Source organism: Enhydra lutris, unplaced genomic scaffold, assembly GCF_002288905.1.
Source record: "Enhydra lutris kenyoni isolate GAN:26980312 unplaced genomic scaffold, ASM228890v2 scaffoldscaffold47, whole genome shotgun sequence".
NCBI classification, from domain to species: Eukaryota; Metazoa; Chordata; class Mammalia; order Carnivora; family Mustelidae; genus Enhydra; species Enhydra lutris.
The window spans coordinates 11,031,265-11,059,159 of NW_019154131.1; the positions used below are offsets into that span (position 1 = coordinate 11,031,265).

Sequence of the window (27,895 nt, forward strand, 5' to 3'; positions counted from 1 at the left end):
TGTGACTTTAGGATATATTTTCATCTTACATTTTTCTCTAGGTATCCACAAGGACAAAGATAAACCTCCCAGCTTCTCTGTTGTCCTTGAGACTTTGAGGCGTACCTTGACAGATTACCAGAACAAGCTGGAAGAGGCGTCTAATGAGGTAACACTTGCACTACTTGGCTCCACACTTCTCGCCTTCGGCCTGCAGCACTCCGGTTCTGTGCTTGTTACAAAGGTCAGAAAGATTGGGAATGTTGAATTGACAGCTTCCCAGATACAAAAAATAATAAATCGTCTGTCGCTGTTCTTTCTTTAAGTGTGGCCTACAGTCGTGTCTCACTCACGGTTTTGTAACTCTAAAGTCATACCTTTATTTTCAAAGTTACGAAGACTCTGTCACTTCTTGGCCTTCAAAATTTATCTATTTGAAGTTAATAAAAACGACACAAGTCATCTAAGGTAATATGTATTCTATTTGAATGTTAACATGGTTTTAGGAAATTAGGACTATGTAGTGGAAATTCCGGTTTTGACAAGATTTGAGGGTAAGATTTCAACAAATTACGGAAGTCTTAACAAAACGAGAGAGGTTAGTTCTCATTCTCTGAAGAACTGTTAAAGAAGCTTTCAAAAACCAGTGTCTGTCTGATGTAGCCTGGTAGTTTTTGGTTTGCTGATTAAAAAAGCTCGTGCTTCTATTTTTCATCTCATTTGTGTTGTTTATTGTGCGGGTTGGTAATTTTCTTGGGTATTAAAATGTTTTATGAATTTGTGCTTTAAAAATTGAAGAGTTTGTTTAGTTGGCTCTTGTCAAACTAGAGAGTATGAAATAATTACATGAAATACAATTAGTTAGCAAAACAACCAACAGATTGTTCAAACCAAAGACAAGCCACAGAGCATGGAATTCACTGTCTATCCTTTTGTTTGTTTCTTTCAAATAACACAAGGCCACGCAATCATTCTATTTCACATTTCAGAGGAGGTTTATTTTACTATAGTTTACCACGGTCAACAAAGAAGGAAAAGTGAGGTCTTCTTAATACCCTCTGTAATTGTTCAAAGGGCAAAAAGAAAGTGACCATGGAAATAATTAAATTTCTATAAAGAACACACTGCTAAGTCTTTCCTAGTGAGACAAGACAACCTGTATTGTTAGTAGTTTATGCAACTCTTCTGAGGCCTAGGTCTGGACGCTGCAGGGTAACTAGGAACATATTACCCACAGCGAATTGTTATTTGGGAGGATGAATGTCACGTGATCCTTAGCACAGTTGAAAAGTCGACTCAGCAGGCTTTGGCTTAGTAATGTGCTTTGTTGTGAACCAGTGCCAGAGACAGCAGTGGGGAGACCAAGGGGGTGGCTGCAAAGAAAGCAAAAAGAGCAGTCTGACAGAAAGAAGAATGAACTGTCAAAGAAAATAAATCACAAGCGGAGCAGGACCAACTGATGACCTGCCACAAGCCTTCCCAGTAGGACTGCATGTGACCGACCCTGAAGTTGTCATATGGAGTGAGAGACCCCTGAATACCCCCATGATGTATAGAAACAACAGTCTCCTGCTCTCTGTTTTTTTCTTCTCTCTGTATAGATGCCACCGCTTTTGGCATTTTGGTCCGGTAGGAGTTTAAGAATAAAGTTGTATTTGTTTACAGTAAGCACAAAATCATTTATCCAGCCATCGAGGAAAAAACAGGAACATCACTGACATTTTAAGCTTGAATACTTTTTCTTTTTTACCACGTGAACTCATGACAGAAATGACAGGGTTAACCAAAAGAAATAATTTTTCAAGATTCTTAATCGCTATTGGAACATTGGCGTTTAAGTAATTGCCTAAAACAACATTTAAAGATTAGCTTTTGAATGACTCACCCCTGGAAAACATAAAAAAAAGTAACTTACATTTTCTTTCATCAGCTAAACAGCATGAATGATGCTAAAGAAAAGGCATCGGGTGAACTTGATTCTACCAAACAGAAGATAGAGTCTCACACTAAAAATATAAAGGTATTATGACTTAGAATAACCTTTTCCTTTTGTATTCAGAAACAAATATGATTATCTAGGGGATACTTTTAAAGTAGAGATATCTGAAAATGTATCTCCCTATTTTTTATTAAGTACATTTGGATACAATTTTGATTTTTTATTGTTGATCAAAGTAACAAGAATGTATTTTTCACTAAAAAATAAAACTTGGTTGGAAATTATTTTGGTTAAAGGAAAGATGTATTTCCCAGATTTAATAATTAGAATACCATAGATTCAAAAAATGATTTAAGATTTAATGCCCAGCCCCAGATCCGTATTCAACATATTTTACATAAGCACATCAGTATTTGGAGTCCGTTTTCATCATTTTAGGGTGGAGCAATTGTTTTTAGAGCATCATGCCTAATAATGGGCTGAGACTGCGTCTGGCTAAGGTCCAAGGCAAGAGTTTATTTTATTTTCTGCGGTGGGTTTTTATACTACATCTTTGCAAAATTATACTGAGGGAAGTCTCAGAGTTGGAAATTTTTTGTGTCGGTTTATATTGAGTTTGTCATGGACATACTTCAGTAGAATTTGTTAATAAGGTTGAAGAAGAAATAGTTCAGAATTTTATGTCACACACTTGAGATTTCTATTGGTATTTGAATGTCATTGGGAGGTAAATGTTCTTATATTAAATGTAAAACATTTAAAAGTTTTTTGAGCTGCCAAGCTATTTTTTTTTTTTATAATGAATTGAAAACTCCTTTTCAAAGAGCTTTCTGGAATTAGCCATCTTATGAACATTTGATGTTTCAGTGTTAAAACAAAATAAATTAAAAAAAAAACTTAGTAGTTTTTTCTAACTTTTGAGCGAAAATGGTATACTTAGAAAGTTGATTCAGTAAATTACTGTAATGTTTAGCATTGTAGCCAAATGCTTGTGCTTGTGATTGTTTTATGGTAAAGTGTGGGAGGTCTTCATTATTATGTATTTTGTCTTTGCAACCTCAGCCCCTTTACTGGCCAGCCTTCATGCAGTCTCTCTATTTTGCATCTCGGACAGGACCTTCAGGATAAACTGGCTGATGTGAGTAAAGAGTTAAGTCATTTACGCACGAAATGTGCAGACAGAGAGGCTCTCATAAGCACTTTGAAAGTGGAACTACAAAATGTGCTGCACTGTTGGGAGAAAGAAAAGGCTCGAGCAGCCCAGTCGGAGAGTGAACTGCAGAAGCTTGCCCAGGCTTTCCAGAAGGATACTGAGGTATTACCTGACACAGGATGCCTGGCAGGAAAGACCTTCACTAATCTCAGTTTTCTAAATTTACATACATCAAGTGGCTGCTTTTACTGTGATTCAATCTAATTCACAAAATTGTTCTGAGCCGACTCTTTTGAAATATTCATGCCAGCCACGAAATTGGTCACTCCATTACTCTAGTGTCATCCCATTTTGGAGAGAAGTAATGGAGTTTAACCTCTCTGTCACTTGTGTGGCTTCATCTCTCTAGAACATCATATCCCAAGCAATGAGGCTCCCAACAGTTTTTTCAAAATGTGCCTCTTTGCCGGTGACAGAATTATTTTTTATTTCAGTAGTTTAGTAGCTGAACATGGTGGAAAGAATATGTTTTTTGTAATCAGAAAGGACCGGACTTGGCTGCTGGTACCCCTGTTTACAAACTGTGAATATGGACAAGCCACACACCTTAGTCTCCCCACATCTTAGTTTCCTTATGTGCAAAACAGGAATAACATCTTTAACAGTCTCCTTATTCTTTATAACTGTAGGATATTAACCAACATTTTGGAAAAGACAAGTCCCACAATATTGAAACTTTATTTAGACGCCCTGAGAGTTGTCTATCTATTTTTATTTATTAATGAGTTCTTAAAATATTATGACAAAAACTTTTCTATTCTGTATGAGCCTGTGTGAATGGAATTGTTATCTTATATATTCGTTTACCCATGGGATATAGAGCTAGTTTAGCTAGTGTGGAACCGGTGTATCTGAGTCGTCCTGCATATTGAGTTCATTACTCCAACAAATATGAACATGAATGCCAAGAGAGTAAAAAGGAAACATTCTTTCCACTCTTCTTACAGTCTGGGATTTAAATTGTGTCCACATGAAGGGGCTGGAATTGTTCTGCGCATCAGATAATGATTAAAGGAAAGGAAACTAGAAGCCTGCTTGTATTGTAAAGTCAGCATGTCTACAGCGCTGTGGTTGGGTTCGGCATGTGTGAATTGATCTTGGATCTTGAGATTCTCTTTTCACGCCAAATGGATGATTATCATGCATGGTTTATCACAGCCCAAGCAAAAAGGACATAATGGCGACACAATGAATTACCCTTTAGGAGGAACTCAATCACTTGGCAAAATGTGGAGGGCGAAGACTTTTAGTGCCTGAATGTTACATTTGGTTAGTTACATTTAATAAGATTTTTAAACATCTCAACCCAGTTGAAAATGCAAAAGACATATTTAATTGCTTAAATAAGAAAAAGGTGTAACATACTTATGAGGATTCTTCTGATATCCTAACTCAAGTTTGTGGTTGTAACTACATATTAAAATATTTTTGGTTTTAACTTACTATATTTGGAAAAAGGCAAGGTGGCATATAGAGACAATTAGAGATACACATTTTTATATTATATATGTATTATATATATACACATATAATACATATATACATACATAATATATACATACATTCATATATATAAAAAATTTCCCCACAATTTATAATTATACAACGTTTATATACAGTTTTCCTTATCTAGAAGATTAGTATTTCTATTTTTCCCTCTCAAATTTTCTCCTTTTTAACATTTTTCTTGCTGATCTACTAAAAAAAAAAAAAAATAAAGGAACTTAATTTATCTACATAAAATATTCTTTTACAGCTTTACACTGACCTTGTCTTGAGTTCCACTCTCGGGCACTTTATAGATGAAGCACCTTATAAAGAGAACCGTTTGGCATTTGAGTAAATAAACTCTTTCTGTGTGTTCAAGATGGGATCAGCTTTTTACTGAATTCTATCGCATAGTGTTTCTGGGTTGTTAAACAGTGGATGGTTTAGTTACTACAATGGCAACATCATTTTGAGAACTTTTTATTATGTATTTCTAATTGGACAGTTTGGAAAATATGTCTTGGGCAGCTGTGTCCATTTCTTTTTGCCTGTTACTTCATAGTATTTAAACACCTTGAAAAGCCCAATGTGCCAAATACTATATGAACTTACCAGGAAAACAAATGAGCCCCTCTTCCCTATCTCTCATATCACTGTCTGCTTTGCCTAAGGGGCCGAGGATAGATTTCCTATAAGTGGTAAGCAAACTAGAGTCTCTGGAGGAGGAAGAAAGCTGAGTAATTGTGTACATGTAAAGCACAGATATTGGTGTAACTTTGTCTTTAACAGAGCTGAGTAGCACTCTTCTCTCTATAATGGTTTTCTGACTTAAATAACATCTGTTTTGGCAAATGTAAATACGAAATTATAGGATTACTGTCCTGATAGCTAGTCAGAAGGGCTTAGAAACAGTTAGTGCAGATATGTCCTGTCAGTGCTGAGAAAGCTGATGCCCAAACAGTTACTTAGGACACATCCACAGGAGGAGCAGAGCTGGGGTCAGAACCCTGGTCTTCTGGCTTCTAGACTACAGATTTTGTTTTTGAATGCCAAGTTTAAGCAATTCCAAGTTGTTTTTTTTTTGTTTGTTTGTTTTGCTTTGTTTTTTTAAGATTTTGTTTATTTATTTGACAGAGATAGAGAGAGAGGGAACACAAGCAGGGGGAGTGGGAGAGGGAGAAGCAGTTTCCCCACAGAGCAGGGAGCCTGATGTGGGGCTAGATCCCAGGACCCCGGGATCACGACCTGAGCTGAAGGCAGACACTTAATGACTGAGCCACCCAGGCGCCCCAGCAATTCCAAGTTCTTATCTGATGCTTTTAAATGTCAAAAAAGTCACTCAAAATGACAGTGTATTTCAAGACTTGGGTATTTTAATTCCTTTCCAAGTTTTTGAAACAAATTCTTCCCCACATGTAATATGTATTTTACTTCTTACAGTGTTGATATACTGGAATTAATTTCTTTCCCTTTTTTCTCACAGGAGAAGCTAACCTTTCTTCATACCTTATATCAGCACTTGATAGCAGGCTGTGTGCTCATGAAACAACCAGAAGGCATGCTGGATAAATTCTCTTGGACTGAGCTTTGTGCAGTCTTGCAGGAGAATGTTGATGCCCTGATCGCAGACCTCACCAGGGCTAATGAGAAGGTAACTGTCCTCAGGCACCAGATACCTCTATTAAATTCAGTGACATTTGTCCACATCACAGTATCATTAAGAGGGGCTGACATTCATCTTATTTCAAAAAGAATTTGGATGTTAATAATTCAATACCATTAATTATGGCTTGTCTACAACTCAGTTTGATGCCATTGCTGTGGGCATGTAAATGTGACTGAAGTCTGTATGAAGTCTCTAAGCTCCACACTCTGTGCAGGACATGCTAATACTACTAGCCAGTATTAGCCACAGGGACCTAATTAAAAGAAAATAAATTAATCTTACTGATGAAGCAATTCAAAGAACTTAGTCATTTACATTAATAAACCAACTCTTTATGTTAGCATAAAATAGAAACAAGATACAGTTATTCAAAAACATGATCTTAACATTTTTGCCCAGGAAATAACGAGGTGTTACTTTAAAAGCACTTAAAAATTTAAAATTATGTTTATGGTATTTCTTGAATCATAACAAACTGTGTATTAACAAGCCCCATTCAGTGCTGTAGCGTGTTCAAAGTGTACATGGTAGCAGAAAACAGGGGACTTCACCAGCCCAGGAATTCAGTCTTTCAAAAAAAAAAAAAAAAAACCACAAAACAACCCCCGCCCCCAAAACCCCAACAAGCCCCCTTTTGGTTATGGAAAATTTAAATGGCTTAGCAGACCAATGTATTCCACTGATAAAGATACTGATTTTCATCTCGGCTCTACTGACCTGGTCAGGACTGTATTATGTGGTCTAGTTTCTAGATCTTAGTTGCCATGGCATTTGCTCTTACGCGACATGAAGAAAAAAACCTGTTACCTGAGTTTTTTTTTTTTTTTTTCCCCCTCCTCCAATCTGTTGAACTAATGAAACAGCATCTTGGCCCAATTTTATAGTGAGAACATTTTACCTTGGTTCGATTGGCAAACACAACCTTAGGCACTGAGAAGTAGGATTAAGGAAATGAGGGAACACATTGTGAGAAGCACAGATGCTGTTCATGATTGAGAATGTGTGTGTAATGGGTTTGAAAATTACTGATAATTAAAATGAGTATATGTTTGAACCCTCTGAGATGGTATTATGTTTTAATAGTTTTTCATAGTTTCAAAACATCATTAATTGTCGTACATGTTAGATGATGATTTTCTTTCTGGTGTTTTGAACGTGAAATAAAAAATGGTTGTCACATTCTGTTTTATTATATGTAAAATGTTTGTAGATTTGTAAATCTCATTGAAATACTTCATTTCCCATTGAGATATGTGAATAGCTTGAGCTTTGGTTCTAGAAGTAAAAATATTCTTAATTTTCTCAGTAAAGTTGATTATAGAATGAGTAACTTTATTAGAAAGAGAAAAAAGACTTGTCATCTAAGCACAGATACATACAAATGACCCCATTTTCTCCTATGATATGATAATTTGTCCTACCAATTTGTTTCTTTTTTTTTTTTTCTTTTCCATTTTAACTTAAAATTTTTATGTGAACTTAAGGACCGAAACATAATAGAAGATTCTGGATGGTGTTTGGGGGGTTGCTACAAAGACATGTTTTGTGAACATACCTCATTCTCTGTTGCGTAACCCTATTTAGATAAATCACCTGGAGTATATCTGTAAAAACAAGTCTGATACGATGAGAGAACTTCAGCAGACCCAGGAAGACACTTTTAACAAAGTGGCGGAGCAGATCAAAGCCCAGGAGAGCTGCTGGCACAAACAGAAGAAGGAACTGGAACTGCAGTACTCGGAGCTCCTCTTGGAGGTGCAGAGGAGGGCACAGGTGCGCTGCTTCTGCCAAGAGCTTTACCAGTACGGTGCTTGGTATTTTGTTATTGCCAGTGTTTTCTATGAGTAACAAGGCGAAATCAGTTTAGAACTTTTTGAGAACCACATAGAACTTGTCAGGCACACATGCATATGATTGTGCAAACACACACATATATGTTGGATTTGATTGAGAACATAAGTTATGGGTAGTTAACATGACTGAATTTTTTCATATACAAATTATTGTCATCACAGTTTATATTGTTAACTGTGATCCCTTCCCCATCAAGAATAACGTACTGATAGTGTCTACTTTTTTTTTTTTTTGTTACTGACTTTAATAATAGTTCATGTGTTCCCAAGATAAGATACTTAGAACCTGACTCAGTATTTAACCTCTTTATTTGGACCGTACTTATACTGGCTCATACTTGTATTGGCAAGTTTAATTAAAGGAAAGAAACCTTATTATTTTTATTTGCCAATAAATAGTTTCAGATTGCTTAAAAGAACACCATTCTGCTTTCCGTATGTAAACTTATACCGTTCTCTGTGAATTTGAAGAGTTAATACATTCACTAAAAGTAGCCATGTGTTTGGTGTTGCAGGATGCCATGTGATATGGTCTGCATTTTCTACTACTGAAATAAAAGACCTAAACCATTTATTATATTTTCTTTAGAGGTACCATTGGCATTCAGTGACGTGAACAGATCTTGAGTGTATAGCTTGATGTTTGGATTGTTGCAAAGACCTATGGAACCATATTCCACTTAAAACTTAAATTATTTCGTTACCCCAGAAAGTTCTTCTGTGCCCTCTTCTAGTTCCCACCCCATAGGCAGCCAGCATTCCGATCCTGTCATCATAGATTACTTTCACTTGCTTTTGAGTTTCCTCTCAATGGAATCATTCAGTATGTACTGTTTGGTGGTTGGTTTATTTCACCCAAAATATTTTCTGAAACTCATCCATGTTGTTGTGTGTGTCAGTAATGCATTCTACTTTTATGGTCAAGTAGCATTCTATTTTATAATTAAACCACAATTTGATAGATTGTGAGTTGATGGATATTTCAGTTGTTTCCAGTTTTTGGCTATTGTAAATGAAATTGCAACAGATATTATAGAAGTATTTTGTTGACATATGGTTTTCATTTCTCTTGGTTAAGAGTGCAATTGCTAGGTCATAGGATAGCTGTATTTTTTTTTTTCTAAGTCTCAAATTTTTTTTCAAAATGATTGTATTATTTTATATTTCTACCACCAATATATGAAAGTTTCTATTATTCTTCATCCTCTGCAACATTTGGTATTGCCAGTCTTTAAAATTTTAGCCATTCTAGTTGTTTTAAAAAGGTATTTCATTGTGGTTTTAATTCATATTTTCCTAGTGATTAATGATGTTCAGGACTTTTCATGTTTTTATTGGTCATTCATATATCTTCTTTTGTGAAATGTCTCTTCAAGTATTTGCCCATTAAAAATTTGGGATTGCTTGTGTTTTATTAGTGATTTGTAAGAGTTCTTTAGATATTCTGGATATAAATCCTTTCTTATACATGTGCATCACAAGTTCCAATACTCCCTTATCTTTTCATGTTTTAATATTTCTTTTGCTGATCACAAATTTTAATATTTTAATCAAGCCCAACCTATAAATCTTTTTGGGTATTTATTTTTATGTGGTAAGCAACGTTTCTGTACTCCAAAGTTGTATGGATAATCTCCTATTATTTCTTCTAGAAGTTTGAAAATTTTAGTTTTCATGATGAGATCTATGATCCATCTCAAGTTAATTTTTGTATTTAATCTTAGAAGCTGATTTTTCCCCATATTTATTGTTCCCATACCATCGTTCACGACTTTATTTTCCTCATTGAATAGCCGTGGTCCCTTTATGAGAACAAAACAAAAACAACTGATCATATATAAGAACCACAGGTTTGTTGGGTATCTGTAAAGTTTTGCCTTTTCCAGGATGTCATATAAGTGGAGTCATATGTCGCCTTTTGGTCTGACTTTTTTTTCACTTAGCAAAATATGTTTGGGAATTATTCATGTTTTTGCATATATCAGTAAATTCCGTTTTACTGCTGAGTTATATTCCATTGTATGGATGTATCACTGTTTATGCTTGCTGATGGGCCTTTGGGTTATTTTTATTTTCTAGTAATTATGACTAAAGAACCTATCATGGATAGGTTGTTGTGTGATCATAAGTTTTCACTTCTCTTGGGTAAATACTTAGAGGAGTGTGATTTCTGGGTTATATGGTAAGTACATATTTATTATGTTATATAAATGGTTATATGGTAAAAACTGACACTGTTTTCCCAAGTGGCTGTACCATTTTGATTTCCCACTAACGTGTAAGGGAGTTCTAATTAGTCTGCATCTGTGCCAGCATGTGGTTTCATAATTTTTTTTCCTTTTTAGATAGCCTAGTAGGCGAAGGAGTGGTTGTGGTTTTAATTTCCATTTTTCCTGATGAATGGTTTTTTCATATGCTTATTTGCCATCTGTACATATTTTTGGGTAAATAACTTGTTCATATCTTTTGCCCACTTTTTAATTGGATTGCTTGTTTCCTTGTAGTTGAATTTTGAGAGTCATTTACATATTCTGAATAGAAGCCATTTGTCAGGTGATTTGCAAATATTTTCTCCCATTCACTTAAAAGTACTTTGGCAGAGCCAATATTTTACATTTTTATAAAGTCCATCTTACCAAATTTTTTCTTTTATGACTTATGCTTATAGTGTTGTATCTAAGAAGTGTTTGCTTAGTGCAAGGTCACCAAGATTTCCTCCCATTTTTTTCTTCTATATGTTTTGTAGTTTTAAGTTTTGCAAATAGGTCTATGACTCATTTTCAGTAAATTTTTGTAAAGATGTGAAGTATGGGTTGATGTCCATTTGCTTTTCATATGGATATCCAGTTAATCCAGCATTGTTTATTGGAAGATTACCCTTTCTCTATTGAATTGCCTTTGAACTTTGTCAAAATCAATTTGCTATATTTGTACAAGTCTGTTTCTGACTTCTCAATAATATTCCATTTATTTGTCTGTCTATTCATTAAACTATACTGATTTGATTTTTGTAGGTTTTTAGTTAAGTCTTGAATTCAGGGAGTGTGACTCTTCCAACTTCCTTTATTTCCTATCAGTTTTTTTTAATTGAATAAATTTAACATGTAACATTATGTAAATTTAAGGTGTACATTGTGTTAATTTGATACATTTATATATTGTAATATGATTGCCATTGTAACAATATTTATCACATTGCATACTTACAGTACAACATTTTTATTATTGTCTATATTCAATAAACTGTGCATTTAATCTCCATGGCTATTTTAGTACTCATAAAAGTTTGTACCCTTAAGCAACATCAGTTTAACCCCCCTTTCCATTCCTCCATCCCCTATCCCCTGGTAACCATCATTTTGCTTTCTTTCTTTCTTTCTTTCTTTTTTTTTTTTTTTTAGCATGTTTGATCTTTTAAGATTCCATGTATAAGTGATACATTTAATACACCTCTTTGTCTGGCTTACCCCCTTTAGCATAATGTGCTCAAGGCCCATTTATGTTTTTGCAAATGATAGGATATCCTACTTCCTCATGGCTGAATAATATTTCATTGTGTATATACAACACATCTCTTTTATCCATTCATCTGGTGATAGGCATTTGGTTGTTTTCATATCATGACTACTGTGTATGGTGCTGCAGTACTATGCATGGGGATGCATATGTCTCATCGAATTCCTGTTTTCACTTCCTTTGAGTATATTCCCAGAAGTGGAGTTGATGGAATGTATGGTAGGTGTATTATCAAGTTTTTGAGTGACCTCTATATTGTTTTCCATAGTGATTGAACTAATTTACATTCCCATATTCTCACCAGTACCTGTTGTCTCTTATCTTCTAGATGCTAGCCATTCCAGCAGGTGTGAGGTGATATCTCAGTGCAGTTTTTATTTGCATTTCCCTGATGATGAGTGATGTTGAGCATCTGCTCATGTGCTTGTTGACCATTTTGATGTTTTCTTTGGAAGAATGTCTACTTAGTTCTCCTGACCATTTTAAAAATGGGACTGTTTTTTCATTATGAAGTTGTGTTAGTTCTTTATGTATTTTGGATATTAACCCCTTATCTGATAAAGATTTGAAAAATTTTTTCCCATTTTGTAGGCTGCTTTTTCATTTTGTTAGTTTCTTTTGCTGTGCAGAAGCTTTTGAGTTTGATGTAGCCCTGTTTATTGGTTTTTGCTTTTGTTGTTTGTGCTTTTGACATCATACCCAAAAGATCATTGCTAAGTATCAATGAGCTTCTTTCCTATCTTCCAGGAGTTTTTTGGTATCAGGTGTTATATTTAAATCTTTGACCCATTTGGAGTTAATTTTGTGAGTTGTGTGAATTAGGGGTCCAATTTTCTTGCTGTGCGTACGTTCCTCCGGCTTCTCCCAGCACCATTTGAAGAGAGTATCTTTTACCCACTAGGTGTTCTTGGCTCTCTTGTCCAATATTAGTTGACTGTATATACCAGGATTTAATTCTGGGCTCTTTATTCTGTTCCACTGGTCTATGTGTCTGTTTTTGTGCCAGTATCATACTGTTTTTATAACTATGACTTGCTGATGATTTGATCTTATATATAAAAAACTTTAAAGAGCCAATCAAAAAACTGTTGGGTTAATTAATGATTTCAGTAAAGTGGCAGGTTAAAAAATCAACTAACAGAAATAATGAAATACTGGAAAAAGAAGTAAAGAAAACTATCCCATTCACAAAAATCATAAAATACTTAGGAATAAATTTTATCAAAGAAGTGAAAGATCTGTACAATGAAAACTGTAAGACTTGGCTCAAAGAAATCGAAGACACAAGCAAATGGAAAGACTTCCTGTGTTCATGGATTGAAGATTTCACATTGTTAAAATGGCCATACCATGCAAAAGCCATCTATAGATTCAGTGCATTCCCCACCAAAATACCAAAGGCATTTTTCACAGAAATAGAAGAAACAATCCTAAAATTTGTATGGAAACACAAAAGACCATATTAACCAAAGCAGTCCTGAGAAAAAAGAGCAAAACCAGGGGTATCATACTTCCTGATTTCAAACTATCCTATCAGTGTTATGAATTCATTTTTATTCTTTTTTTCTTCTTTAAAATGTAATTAATTAACATATAATGTATTATTACTTTCAGATATAGAGTTCAGTGATTCATTAGTCTTATATAATACTCAGTGCTCATTACTTCCCATGCCCTCCTTAATGTCCATCACCCAGTTACCCTATTCCCCCTCAACAACCCTTAGTTTGTTTCCTAAGATTAAGAGTACGGTTTGTGGGGCGTCTGGGTGGCTCAGTGGGTTAAGCCGCTGCCTTCGGCTCAGGTCATGATCTCAGGTCCCTGGGATCGAGTCCCGCGTTGGGCTCTCTGCTCAGCAGGGAGCCTGCTTCCCTCTCTCCTTCCCTCTCTCTGCCTGCCTCTCCATCTACTTGTGATCTCTCTCTGTCAAATAAATAAATAAAATCTTTAAAAAAAAAAAAAAAGAGTACGGTTTGTCTCTGTCTCTGACCTTGTCGTTTTATTTTTCCCTCCCTTCCCCTATGATCCTGTTTTGTTTCTGAAATTCCACATGTGAGTTAGGTCATATGACAATTGTCTTTCTCCGATTCACTTATTTTGCTTAGCATAATACTCTCCAGTTCCATCCACATTGTTATAAATGGCAAGATTATATTTTTTGATGGCTAGGTAGTATTCCATTGTGTGTGTGTGTGTGTGTGTGTGTGTGTATGTCGATGACATCTTTACCCATTCATCTGTTGATGGACATCTGGGCTCTATCAGTAGTTTGGCTATTGTGGACATTGCTGCTGTAAACATCGGGGTGCAGGTGCCTCTTCAGATCACTACATTGTCTCTTTGGGGCAGATACCTAGTAGTAGTTTAATTGTTGGGTTGTAGGATGGCTCTATTTTCAACATTTTGAGGACCCTCCATACTGTTTTCCAGAGTGGCTGCATCTGCTTGCATTCCCACCAATGGTGTAAGAGGGTTCCCCTTTCTCCACATCCTTGCCAACATCTATTGTTTCCTGACTTGTTAATTTTAGCCATTCTGACTTGTGTGAGGTGGTATCTCGTTGTGGTTTTGATTTGCATTTCCCTAGTGCTGAGTGATATTGAGCATTTTTTCATGTACCTGCTGCCCATTTGGATGTCTTCTTTGGAGAAATGTCTGTTCATGTCTTCTGCCCATTTCTTGACTGGATTATTTGTTCTTTGGGTATTGAGTTTGGTAAGTTCTTGATAGATTTTGGATACGAGCCCTTTATCTGATAAGACATTTGCAAATATCTTCTCCCATCTGCCAGTTGTCTTTTGGTTGACTGTTTCCTTTGCTGTGCAGCAGTTTTTATTTTGATGAAGTCCCAACAGTTCATTTTTGCCTCTGTTTCACTTATCTTTGGAGATGTGTCTAGCCAGAAGTTGCTGCAGCTGAGGTCGAAGAGGTTGCTGCCTGTGTCCTCCTCTAGGATTTTGATGGATTATTGTCTCACATTTAGGTCTTTCACCCATTTTGAGTTTATTTTTCTGTATGGTGTAAGGAAATGATCCAGTTTCATTCTTCTGCATGTGGCTGTCCAATTTTCCCAGCACCATTTATTGAAGAGACTGTCTTTTTTCCCTTGGAACTTCTTTCCTGCTTTGTCAAAAATTAATGGACTGTAGAGTTGAGGGTTCATTTCTGGGTTCTCTATTTTGTTTCATTGATCTATATGTCTGTTTTTGTGCCAGTATCATACTGTCTTGATGGTTATAGCTTTGTAATAGAGCTTGAAGTCCGGAATTGTGATGCCTCCAGCTTTGGTTTTCTTTTTCAACATTCCTCTGGCTATTCAGGGTCTTTTCTGGTTCCATACAAATTTTAGGATATTTGTTCCATTTCTGTGAAAAAAGCTGATGGTATTTTGATAGGGATTGCATTAAGTGTGTAGATTGCTCTACGTAGCATAGACATTTTCACAACATTTATTCTTCCAGTCATGAGCAGGGAAGTTTTTCCATTTCTTTGTGTCTTCCTCAATTTCTTTCATGAGTGTTCTATAGTTTTCTGAGTAGAGATCCTTTGCCTCTTTGGTTAGATTTATTCCTAGGTATCATGTGGTTTTGGTGCAATTGTAAATGGGATTGACTCCTTAATTTCTCTTTCTTCTGTCTCATTGTTGGTGTTTAGGAATGTAACCGATTCTGTGCATTGATTTTGTATCTTGTCACTTTGCTGAATTCCTATATGAGTTCTAGCAATTTTGGGATGGAGGCTTTTGGGTTTTCCACATATAGTATTATGTCATCTGGGAAGAGTGAGAGTGTGACTTCTTTGCTGATTCGGATGCTTTTTATTTCTTTTTGTTGTCTGATTGCCGAGGCTAGGACTTCTAGTACTGTATTGAAGAGCAGTGGTGAGAGTGGACATCCCTGCCATGTTCCCGACCTTAGGGGAAAAGCTATCAGTTTTTCCTCATTGAGAATGACATTCACTGTGGGCTTTTTGTAGATGGCTTTTACGATATTGAGGTATGTTCCTTCTATCCCTACACTGCGAAGAGTTTAAATCAAGAAAGGATGCTGTACTTTGTCAAATGCTTTTTCTGCATCTATTGAGAGGAGGTTCTTGTCCTTTCTTCTGTTACACATTGATTGATTTGTGGATGTTGAACCACCCTTGCAGGAATAAATCCCACTTGGTCATGGTGAATGGAGAGTACTTTTAATGTACTCTCAGATTGGCTAGTAACTTGTTGAGAATTTTTGCATCCATGTTCATCAGGGATATTGGTCTATAATTTTCCTTTTTGATAGTCTTTGTCTGATTTTAGGATGAAGGTAATGCTGGCTTCATAGAAAGAGTTTGGGAGTTTTCCTTCCATTTATGTTTTTTAAAACAGCTTCAGAAGAATAGGGCTCATTTAGTGATCACAAATTCTTTTAGTTTCTGTTTGTCCTGGAATCTTTTTATCTCCCCTTCTGTTTTGAATGACATATTGCTGGATACAATATTCTTGGTTGCATATTTTTCCCATTAAGCACTCTGAATATACCATGCCGGTCCTTTCTGGCCTACCAGGTTTCTGCAGATAGGTCTCCTGCCAGCCTGATATTTCTACGCTTGTAGGTTATGGACCTCTTGTCCCAAACTTCTTTCAGGATTTTCTCTTGGTCTCTGAGATTTGCAAGTTTCACTATTATATGTGGGGTTTTGACCTATTTGTATTGATTTTAAGGGTAGTTCTCTGTGCCTCCTGGACTTGAATGCTCGTTTCCTTACCCAGATTTGGGAAGTTCTGCACTATAATTTGCTCTACTATACCTTCTGCCCCTCTCTTTTTCTCTCTCTTTCTTCTTCTTCTGGGATCCCAATTATTCTAATATTGTTTTGCTTAATGGTATCACTTATCTCTGGAATTCCCCCCTCGTGATCCAGTAGTTGTTTATATCTCTTTTTCTCAGCATCTTCATTCTCCATCATTTGGTCTTCTGTATCACTAATTCTCTCCTGTGCCTCATTTATCCTAGCATTTAGAACCTCCATTTTTGATTGCACCTCATTAATAACCTTTTTTATTTTGACTTGATTAGATTTTAGTTCTTTTATTTTTCCAGAAAAGGCTTCTCTAGGGTCACCTATGCTTTTTCAAACCCAGCTAGTATCTTTATAATCGTTATTCTGAACTCTAGTTCTGACATCTTACTTGCATCTGTATTGATTAGTTCCCTGGCAGTCAGTACTGCCTCTTCTTCTCTTTTTTTAAGCTGAGTTTTTCCATCTTGTCATTCTGTCCAGAGAAGGATAGATGAATGAGAGAACAGAGTATGAAAATGGCAACAATGACCCTAGAGACATATACACTAAACAAATCAGAAGAGCCCTAAAACTGAAAAAAGAGAGAGAGAGAGAGAGAGAATAATCAGACAGGTAAACAGAACAGAGTAATACTGTGTATTTTGGTTTGGTTTGTTTGTTAGAAGAAACTACAGCACAAAATTGTAAAGAAAGAAAAAAAATATATATATAATTAAATACAATGAAAGGATAGCATGTAACTGTAAAAATGAAAACTAAAAGACAAAAAAAAAAAAAGAAGGAATATAAACAGACAGGTGAACAAAACAGAGACATACACTACATCCTGGGTGCATTTTGGTTTGTTTGTTAGAAGAAACTACAGCCCAAATTGGTAAAGAAACAGCAACTTATATATATTAAAAAATACAATTAAATACATTGAAATGATAGGATAATTGTAAAGATGAAAATTAAAAAAGGCTTTAATCAAAAATAAAAAAGAAGGGGCGCCTGCATGGCTCAGTGGGTTAAAGCCTCTGCCTTGGCTCAGGTCATGATCCTAGGGTCATGGGATCAAGCCCCACATCGGGCTCTGCTCAGCGGGGAGCCTGCTTCCTCCTCTTTCTCTGCCTGCCCCTCTGCCTGCTTGTGATCTCTGTCAAATAAATAAATAAATAAATCTTAAAAAAAAAAAAAGAAAAAGAAGAAAAAAAAAAAAAGAAAAAGAAGGGAAAAAAAAAAAAGAGAGAATGTGATCAGACAAGTGAAGAAAACAGAGCCATACACTCAATTCTTGGTGTATTTAGGTCTGTTAGAAGAAACTGTATCCCAAAATTTAAAGAAAGAGAAACTTATGTATATGCAAAAATAAAATTGAATACAATGAAAGGATAGAATGTAACTGTAAAAATGAAAATTAAAAAAGGCTTAAAAATGTTGATAAAATAAGAAATTGGTTGAAAAAGGAAAGAGAAAACAAATTAAAATGGGAAGACTAATGAATCATGGGGGGAAAAAAAGTGAATTCTATATACTATTTTCTCCCAGCACAGGAGTTTTGCAGTTATGTCTGATTGGTAAACTTGGTCTTAGCCATAAGTTCTTGCTGATCTTCTGGCGGAGAGGCCTGTTGTGTTGATTCTCAAGTGTCTTTGTGCCAGGCAGAATTACATCACTCTTGCCAGGGGGCCAGACTAAGTAAGTAGCTCAGGATTGCTCTATGTGGCTTTTGTTCACTGAAGCCTTTTCCTACAGCTTTAGAGGTTGAGAATGAAAATGGCGGCCTCCCAGTCTTCAGCCCCAGAGCTGAAAGCTCATGCCCCACACTCCTCAGTGCGTCTTCAGGGAAAAGCAGTTAGTCAATCATGCCTGTCTCCCTAGTCCCTGTCTGCACTCCATGCTTACCGGGCCTGTGACCGAGCATTTCTATCTCAGGCACATGACCCCTTTTCGAGTCTCCAAACCCTGCATACTCCTGTTGGATCACTCCAGGGGGAAGAAGAGGGCTCTCCCTGGTTCTGCCACTCGCTAGACCTCTGCTCAAACCAACTGTGCTGTGGTTCCTGGTTTATGGTTTATGGCAACCCTGAGCTGAGAGCCCTCTCCTGGGCTCGCTCATTGCAGTCGGCTTCCCTGCTTCCTCTGCCATGCTCAGGCACCCCCAGTCTTCCTGTGACCCCGAGGGTCCTGAGACCACACTGTCCCATCTAGGATTCTGCCCCTTTTCACCACCTGAGTACCTTTCAGGCAGGGATGTCCCTCACCGGAGCAGACTTCTCAACGTTCTGATTTTGTGCTGTGCTTCTCTATCACTTTCTGGTGCCAGGTGAGGAAGGCTCCCTTCACCTGTGGTTTATTTTCCCATGTATCTCCCAGATTCACTTCTCCACACACCTTCTATCTTGCAGAAAGTGGCTGCTTTTCTATTTGTAGAGTTGCTGCTATTCTCTTAGGTCTCGAGTGGAGTTCACTAAGGTGTTCAGAATGATTTAATAGCTATCTTGCTGAATTCCTGGGACCAGATGAAACTAAAGTCTCTTATTCCTCTGCCATCTTGGACTCCTTTCCCAATTCACTTTTATTCTAAATATGTAAGAAGGCATAGCTGTTCACTTTCTTAACTAAGGGACTCAATGATCACAAATGCTAGTGTTTTAAGAGATTTTCTCACTGAGGACTTTTTCCTGAAGGATATGTGACACCCTAGGCTTTGATCCTTGGGTATGCAAATTGAAAATATCATTTTCATTATTCCTGAAAGCACATTAATAATATATATTGTCATATTGTCTGTATTATTTATATACATATTTAAATTTTCATAAAATATAATTGAATACACAGCAGCAATTCATTTGGGTTTTATAGTTGGTAAATTGCTATTATAATGCATATTATGGGGTATATACATTTTATTTTAGGAAATTTCAGTATGTTTAATTCTTTATTTCTGCTTTTCCTCCCCAGAGATGCAATACAAATAACATTATTTTCATTTTCTATTAATTAATATATTTTCAAAAGTTATATTGATAAGAACATAAAGAAGAAAAATCCACAGTTGTTGGATAGCATTGTAGGTTGTAGAGGATGTTTGGCGTTAGATGAACATAGCTATTATAAGAGGCATCTGCTGGGAAACAAATGACTTATCTATAGAGCCCTGTGTTTCATGTTTGTTTATATTAAAGAAATGGCTAGTAAAAGGTTAAATAAAAAACAATTTTGGGGTTCAAATAATTTTTTATCTGAAAAAACGTATAGCATTATTTGCAAGGTTTTGAATGTGTAAGCTTTAAACAATCAGTGGGAATGCTATGAGATGAATGATACTTGTGGAACAGGAAGCTTGATTTTAGTATCACAGCATGTTTTTAATGTTAGGCAAAATGTGCTGGCCACGTGGTTGGGTAACTCTTCAATTTAAACTCTTTGGTGCCATCATGTAAATACATCTCAGGCATGTATGCCTACTGAAGCACCTGGCCAGAATGCCAGATCACATTCTCTTATTAACTTTTCTTTTGTTAAAGTATTTATGTTCTTATATCTTTTATCTGAAAAAGATGGAATGACTGGAATAACTCCCCTCGTAAAAGTAAAGATTTTTGCCTATCGGTTAAGTACGGTTAATCTTCGTGTAATATTTATTGTAAACGCTTTAGGTTTATTGAACATCTTAGTAAAATCATGTGAGTTAAGAATGGAGACCAAAAATCCAAGAAATTGAGGTTCATCATAATATATTGCTTTTTATTTCTCTTGTATGACAGTATTAAGACTACATTTGGCAAGAAATCTGGATTAGTGTTATTAGATGTTGGAACTTTTTTCTTTTTAATTGAATTCCAAAAATATTCCGAGCTCAGCTTATCTGTGTTATTGGAGGTGATAGGTGCCTATAGCTGCTTGCAGTGATTCACAGAGAGTTAGTTTCACCCAATTCTGTGCCCACCACGTGCCGATGGACTCTGAGTTGGTGTTGATGGGGCGCCTCTGATGAAATAGCAGAAAGTCCTCTGCTTCTGAAATAATTGCTTTAGAGATTTTTTTTTTCTTAAATAAGGCTATCAATGAATTTGCACAATGCTCAATAGATTTTTCAATGCTTTTTTTTTTTTAAAGATTTTATTTATTTATTTGATAGAGATCACAAGCAGGCAGAGAGGCAGGCAGAGAGAGAGGAGGAAGCAGGCTCCGCGCTGAGCAGAGAGCCCAATGCGGGGCTTGATCCCAGGACCCTGAGACCATGACCCGAGCCAAAGGCAGAGGCTTTAACCCACTGAGCCACCCAGGTGCCCCTTTCAATGCTTTTATTAATAACTTGTGCGCCTCCTCTTACTCAAGTCCCACAACAACCATATGAGATAGGTCATTTAAGCATCATTTCTTTTTTTTTACAAATGAGGAAACCAAGGTTCAGAGACCTGATACCACTTATTTGTGTAGCGAGAAAGTTCTAGAGTTGGGATTAGAAGAGAGGTAACAGATGTAAAACGTCCAGCCCCTTGCTTGGCATTTAGAAATTGCAAAGTGAATGTTACGTGTTTTTTTAATACACTAATGATCTTCCGGTCAATTGTGATTACACTACCACACTGTTTCTTTTAGAAATAGACGCTGTTTTTGTATACCAAATAATACCTGAAAATGGGTCTAGTGACAGCTCAGATCCATATTTCTTGAACTTGCATTTCCAGGTGATTCTTGATTAGTTAATGGTTAACCATGATGATGTATGAAAAACCAGTAGACCCACTGTCAGCCACTCACAAATGCTAGTTTCCTTGTCTTTTATTTCTCTCAGACTTCTTTTTTAGCCAGAGGCCAAATTTTTAGTATATTCCATTGCAAAATTGCTACTATAGGTAAGAATATCAAGACAACTTCTACATAATGTATTTAATATTAATAAAAATATACTCTTCATGTAATATACCAGGCATATAAGGCACTGTATTCCATGCTGGGGTATTTATAAGATTTTTATTTATTTGACAGAGCTATATATAGAGAGAGCACAAGGAGGCAGAGAGGCAGGCAAAGGGAGAGGGAGAAGCAGACTCCCTGCTGAGCAGGGCCCCCCCCCCCCCCGGTTGCGGGCTCGATCCCAGGACCCTGGGATCATGACCTGAGCCGAAGGCAGCCGCTTAACCCACTGAGCCACCCAGGGGCCCCTCTGTGCTGTGGTATTAAAATGCTATAATACTTAGTTCTTTCCTCAAAAACTGTCAACTTTAGTTGGGAGGGCATCACATAAACACACAAGAAATAATATAAGATTTATCATGACAACTCTGTGTAATTAATTCCCAAGAGAGTGCTATGAGCTTAGAAGAGGAGGTGTCAATGTTTGAAGTTTTTATAGAGGGAGACTGGAGCGAACTGGGGCGCTCCACCATGCTCTGAAAACCCACAAGGAAGGGGGACCAGAGGCAGGTCAGAATTGAGACGTAGTGCTGACTTATCAACAATCCGACGTAGTATCTTTTAAGTCAGCAAGTCAAGCAACTTGCCTATATCGACACCTTTATCCTCAGTGTAATGATAAGGAGAACTCTGTCCTTTTAAAGGTTTGGCTTATCCAAAGGGTAGTTTATAATTTTTCCTGCTTTAGAAACAAAAGTAGACGGAGGCACAGACCATTTTGGCACATAGTATTTTTGCCATGTTAGACTTGAAAATCAAGATAGTGTGTTTTTTTTTTTTAAGATGTTATTTATTTATTTGACAGACAGAGATCACAAGTAGGCAGAGAAGCAGGCAGAGAGAGAGGAGGAAGCAGGCTCCCTGCTGAGCAGAGAGCCCGATGCGGGGCTCAAACCCAGGACCCTGGGACCATGACCTGAGCCGAAAGCAGAGGCTTTAACCCACTGAGCCACCCAGGCACCCCTCAAGAAAGTGTTTTTAAGTAAATAATCATTATGGCATTTGAGTATATTTATATGAAGGTCAGGTAGTGGAATTTCTAGGTCATATGGTAACTCCACATTTAACTTTTTAAGGAGCTGCCAAACTGTTTTCAAAAGCTGCTGCCTCATTTTAACATCTCCACCAGCAAGGTTTGAGGCTTCCATTCTCTTCACAAAATGTGCTTTATTTTTAACAGAGAAGCATTGGCATCATAAGATAAGCAGGTGAATTTATTATGTTTTAAAATTTTACTGTTGCATAAAAAGACAAGGTATGAAGCTTGTAAAAATAAGACATTTTTAAATGAAGTCCTTTGATGTCTATGTATCATTGAATGTCCGGTTTACATTTTGTCTTTTGCCAACATAAAGAATAAGAACTCAGGAAGCAAAAGTGATAAAAAAGAATTTTACTCCCTAGGGAAGTGTCGAATTTCTGGCCCAAAATCTCAGAGTTCATGGAGCACTGTAAGGTGTCCCTTGGAGCCGGTGTATTTCAGGATGTAAGTGCGTGATTCATTAGGCAAAGAAGGTATCTCTCCCCCCCGCCCCCATTTTGGGGCACTTTGAATTTATCAGACAGTAGAGGAAAGCTAGTGAAATTATATAGTATTTTTGATATGCCAAAGAAATCTGTATAAAAGATATCTGTACTATATATTCATTTTTTTAAATTCTTCAAGATAAGAGTATTGTTTTGGAGGAGTTTGCAAATGTTATTTCTGAAATTAAACACACTAAGGAGCACGTTATTTCAGTGTTAGGAATGCTTTTGTCCCCTTTGAAGGTGATGTTCCTTATATTTGCTTTAAAAATATTGGCCTTCAATCCCTTTTTTTTTTAAAGGGGAAAATTGCTCTTATTGCTGTTTCCAGTATTACCATCAAACAAGCTTTGTTCTTCAATAATAATTCACAGTAAATAATGCAGTACTTCTTAAGGTCCCTGTGGAATATCAGAATTAATCTTAAAACAGAATTCTGACATGTTGATAAGTTTCAAATTATATTTGGAAATTATATCTTTTTTCAATTATATTTTTCTTCTCCTTACATTTTTAAAGCTTTTTATTCATTGGGTATATATTCAGTGCCTATTATGAGCAAAAAACTGTTCTAAGCACCAAAGAACATCTTATAAAGGATTTTTAAATTTTTTCAATATTTACTAAATACCTATAGGGTACAGAGCACGGAGACAGGCACTACAGTAAATGCTTCCTGGCTTCTAGGAACTAGCCCTCTATTGTATTGGAGGGAGAGTAGATATACACACATGAAATAAGTAAGTAGCAGTATAGGAATTAAATACCCAAGTGATACAATTGAGTTCAGAGAAGGTCAGGTCAGTGTGAGTGAGGATTATAGTGAAAGGCGTCATGGAATAGCTAGACCCTGAAATGGGCTCTGAAGACTGTTAGGATTTGAATAGTGTTAGGGGAGTTGGAAGACCCAGGGGTGCTAGAGAACATGGTGCAATTGTGAGAAGAAGTGGCGAGTCTCATGTCTGAATAGTAAAGGAGCAGACTGATCTCTCCTTTTTCATCAGGTTGAGGATCCTGGGAAAAGGTGGAAACCTTTGCAGCAGACCGCATGTGGGGGTATTGTGACTTGAGGAGAGAACCTTGGTTCAGTAAAGATAAAGAGGTTAAACAATAGGATTGGACTGACCTGATGTGACAGTAGCATTGAAGTGGGCATGAGTGGCTGTGGGTGAAGAGCTGGGACTAGCATGGGTCGCCGTGGAGAAGGATCTGGATCAGGATTTTGCGGGTAGACCCAACTGGACTTGCGGATGACTTTGATTTGGAAGTGTAGAGGATGGGGGGAAAGGAGGAATTAAGACTGACTAAAAAGTTTTTTATTTGGAACGGCTGGGTGGATATTAGTAGGACTAACGTGAAGAGGACTATTATGGATATGTTTAGGACGCAAATCAGCAGTACTAGACAGGATACTTTAGCCTGAGAGGGCTATGGGGTCGTTAGGTAGAGATGCCTACGGGCAGTGAGATCTGTGATTCTAGATCTCAGTGGAGACAGTCGAGATGCAGAAACATAATTGTTAAGAAATGAACAAAACTCTCATTAAGTATTCATGTTATTGAGGTTTTTGTGTTGTTAACTTAATATGCATCAATTAGAGCTTTAAAAATTTAAATGATTAACTTCATTGTTTTTTTTTTAACTTCATTGTTTTTTAATTTTTTTTTTTTAAGATTTTATTTATTTATTTGACAGAGAGAGGGATCACAAGTAGGCAGAGAGGCAGGCAGAGAGAGAGAGGAGGAAGCAGGCTCCCCGCTTGAGCAGAGAGCCCGATGCGGGCCTCGATCCTAGGACCCTGGGACCATGACCTGAGCCGAAGGCAGAGGCTTTAACCCACTGAGCCACCCAGGCGCCCCTATTGTTTTTTAATCTTTAATTCACCCTGCTAATTAATTCTAGTTATCTAGATATTCTAGTTGAATATTGGTCTGGTTAATTTTTTTTTTTTTTTTAAGATTTACTTATTTATTTCAGTGAGAGTATTTCAGAGAGATTTACTTATTTATTTCAGTGAGAGTGCAGCGGGCAGGGGCAGAGGTAGAGAGAGAAAGAAACTCAGCCAGACTCCCTGCTGAGCACAGAGCCCATGGGGCTTGATTTGAAGACCCTGAGATCATGACCTGAGCTGAAACCAAGAGTCAGACACTTAACTGACTGAGCCACCCAGGCGCTCCTTGGTGGTTGATTTTGAAAAAAATAACAATAACAGTTGATAACTGGTATCTTGGTTATAATTACTTAAACCAAGAATGGTGGGGGACAACAGCATTATTAGACAAATAGTATTTAGAGATTATTTATTTTTAGTTTTAAAATTTATTTTTTGAAAGGACATATACACCCTTATGTTTATTTCATTTTTTTATTAGTTTCAGAGGTAGAATTTAGAGATTGTTTATTTTTATTTATAAACAGACCTCATATGTATTCTTAGTCCTATTTTTACTGTTTTAGCAATCTGTGAATGGCATCTCTTTCTTACAGTACAAATCATAGGCGTCTCATGAAATCATCCATAGTGGTAGTAATTACTAGTAATCAGCACTTTTAAATGTATAATCATTACAAATGATCAAAACTCGGGGGGCCACAGAATGACAATGAGGACCTTCAAATATTGCTTCTTTTGCACTGCCACCTGCTTCTCCCAGGCAGCCGAAAATGACAACTGGCCATGTTAGTCCGGAATCCCAATTCTTTTTTTAAAACATTCCAGCTTATTCCTGGTTTTCTCTTCTTCGAGAGAAATGTGGTGTTTTGGGAAGTTTATTTCAGATCTTTATCCATGTCTCGCCACGTTTTGGTTACTCTGTCATCCTCATCCCAGGACTGCAAGTTCCTGGCTGCTGTGCTAAAATGCTCTCAGCTTCAACCTGAGGCCCTGAAGTGGGCCAGCTGTATATGGTAGAAGAGTTGGAGGTCTCTCATGTGCTAAAATTAGCTTAATCTTTTCCAGAAGGGGCTTGTTGACTTTCAGCTCTCTTTCATTTTTTTTTAAATTTTTATTTTATTTATTTAAAAAATTTCAATTCCAGTAGGGTTAACATACTTTCAGCTCTCTTTCAACAACCCATTTGATTTTGACCAATGACTTCACATATTATTTTGTAATATTTAAAATGTCATTAGCAAATATATCTCTTCATTTTTTTTTGTTCAAAAAAAGTATTTTTTGTTGAAAACACATTTCTTCCCGAGACTTTGAGAACTGTGAATGTGTAAGTTGGCAGCCTCCTGGAATCCAGTTAGGTTAATTTTTATGTCTACTATCTAGCTTTGGCGAGTCTGCCTCTTTTATCTTGGGTTTCCTAGAATTTTCCTGTTTTCCCCTCTAATTGAACTAATGGAATTGATTGTGGAGAAAATACAGAACTAACTGCTGTGGTTTCTATTTCCTCCTCTCCTTCCATCCCCACTCCCTACATCTCCCTGGCTGCCCTTGGTAGTTTTTATTAAGATTTCTGATTCTCCCACCCATTAACTAAAGCAGAGTGACTTCCAGGATCTTATGGCTTCCGTAGCTTAATTATCTATTATCTGCCTACTTGTCAATTTTCCATCATTCTCCTCTTCTCTTCAGGCATTCTGAATTGTTTGCACTTCCTTAGAATGCATTATCCTGTTTTCTGGCTTTTCCTCTTCCGCTCACTGGTCTTCCTGCCTTCTTTAGCCATAGTTCATGTCAGTTTTCCCTTTTCTTAAAGGTTGCCACCCTTACAAGGGTGTCTCCCATCTGCTTCCGAGCGGTCCACTCGGCTAGCTCTCAGAGTTTCTCACTTCTTTCCGCTGCTCCCAGTGGGACACCACTTCCTTTACATGTGTCATTGTGTAGAGCTCTGGAACACAGTCCCAGTGATGAAATCTTGCTACCTCAGCTTGGCCATCAGTGGAGATGTGATTGGGCAAGCCACAGTTCCTATATTTCCTGGTTCTTTTATTTTTCACACTAGCACCATAGATATGGCTGGGTCAGACTTCAGGGAAGAGTTGGATTAAGTAAAGGGGATTATAATATAAAAACACTTAAAACTAAAATACAGTTTTTCCCCTGCTCAAGGGAAAGCATCCAAGAAGTTGAATCCTTCAGAGAGTGGCTCCTTGTGGACTTCCTTTACTCCTTTGTACTCAGGACTGTATGTCCAAGGGCCTTCTACTCACTGTGCGCCTTTTGGGAATCTCATCCCCTTGCTTTGGGGTTGAATTTGGCCCAAGAGTTACTTTTCTCAGCTGTATATTTCTACAAGTTTGAATTCTTTTGGCTACCACCAATCAGCATTTTCCATGGTAGGCTTTGATATCAAGTCTTGAGGAGTAAGCAAGAGTTTGTATTATTTTCTTCAATTCTGGTTGTTAAATTCTTATAGGATAGCTATGATTAGTTTCCTTATCAGTAGCTTTTTTTTTTTAATACCTTACTACCTTTGTCATATCCCTCCAAAAACCTGTCAATATCATTTTATGCCAACTCCCTTTGTGTACTTCTGGCAATCTGGCATAGTTTTATCATAGCATTATGCCACAATAATTGATTTGCTTGTCTGTTTTTCTAGCACATGGAATTTAGTGAGTAATCAATAAATGTTTATTGAATGATAAATGAATCAGTAAAGGAAATTGGGATCTGTTATCTTCTGAAATTTACTCTACCTCAGCAGTTCCTTAATGATTAGGCATAAGACTTTACAGAGAACTAGTTTATTTTCTAACGATTAAAATTTGCTGTCTGCAATTAAAATTTCTTTGTGTTTCAAATTGTTTTGGATTGCAAGTTCCTTGATGAGGGAAAAAGGATCAGAGAACTGCTGGGGCCCAGCTTAGAGTTAGTATTTCTTCCCACCACTGGAGCTGTACTTTGTTTTTTGTTCTGTCTTGGGAAGGTAAGAAAGAGCTGAAATGAGAGAGTTTGTCCTGCGATCCAGTCCGTCCTCATTCCAGTAAATGGCAGTCAAGTGCCATTTGTTGTTGTTGTTGGTTTTTTTTTAAGGGATTTTATTAATTTGAGAGGGAGAGCGCGAGCA

General features: G+C 36.9%; 1 protein-coding gene across 2 annotated transcripts in view; it reads left to right on the forward strand.

The window, feature by feature from the left end:
• Positions 1-27,895, forward strand: part of LOC111156618 (coiled-coil domain containing 171) — a 284,698-nt gene that overhangs the window by 98,027 nt on the left and 158,776 nt on the right. The window contains exons 11-16 of one of the 2 annotated variants that reach the window (XM_022517612.1): positions 42-148; position 533; positions 1,935-1,999; positions 3,033-3,233; positions 6,103-6,270; positions 7,870-8,058. In XM_022517612.1, coding sequence (XP_022373320.1) covers positions 42-148; position 533; positions 1,935-1,999; positions 3,033-3,233; positions 6,103-6,270; positions 7,870-8,058 — 731 coding nt within the window. Of the gene's footprint in view, positions 1-41; positions 149-532; positions 534-1,909; positions 2,000-3,032; positions 3,234-6,102; positions 6,271-7,869; positions 8,059-27,895 lie in introns of both variants that reach the window. The other variant, XM_022517611.1, reaches the window with a different exon arrangement.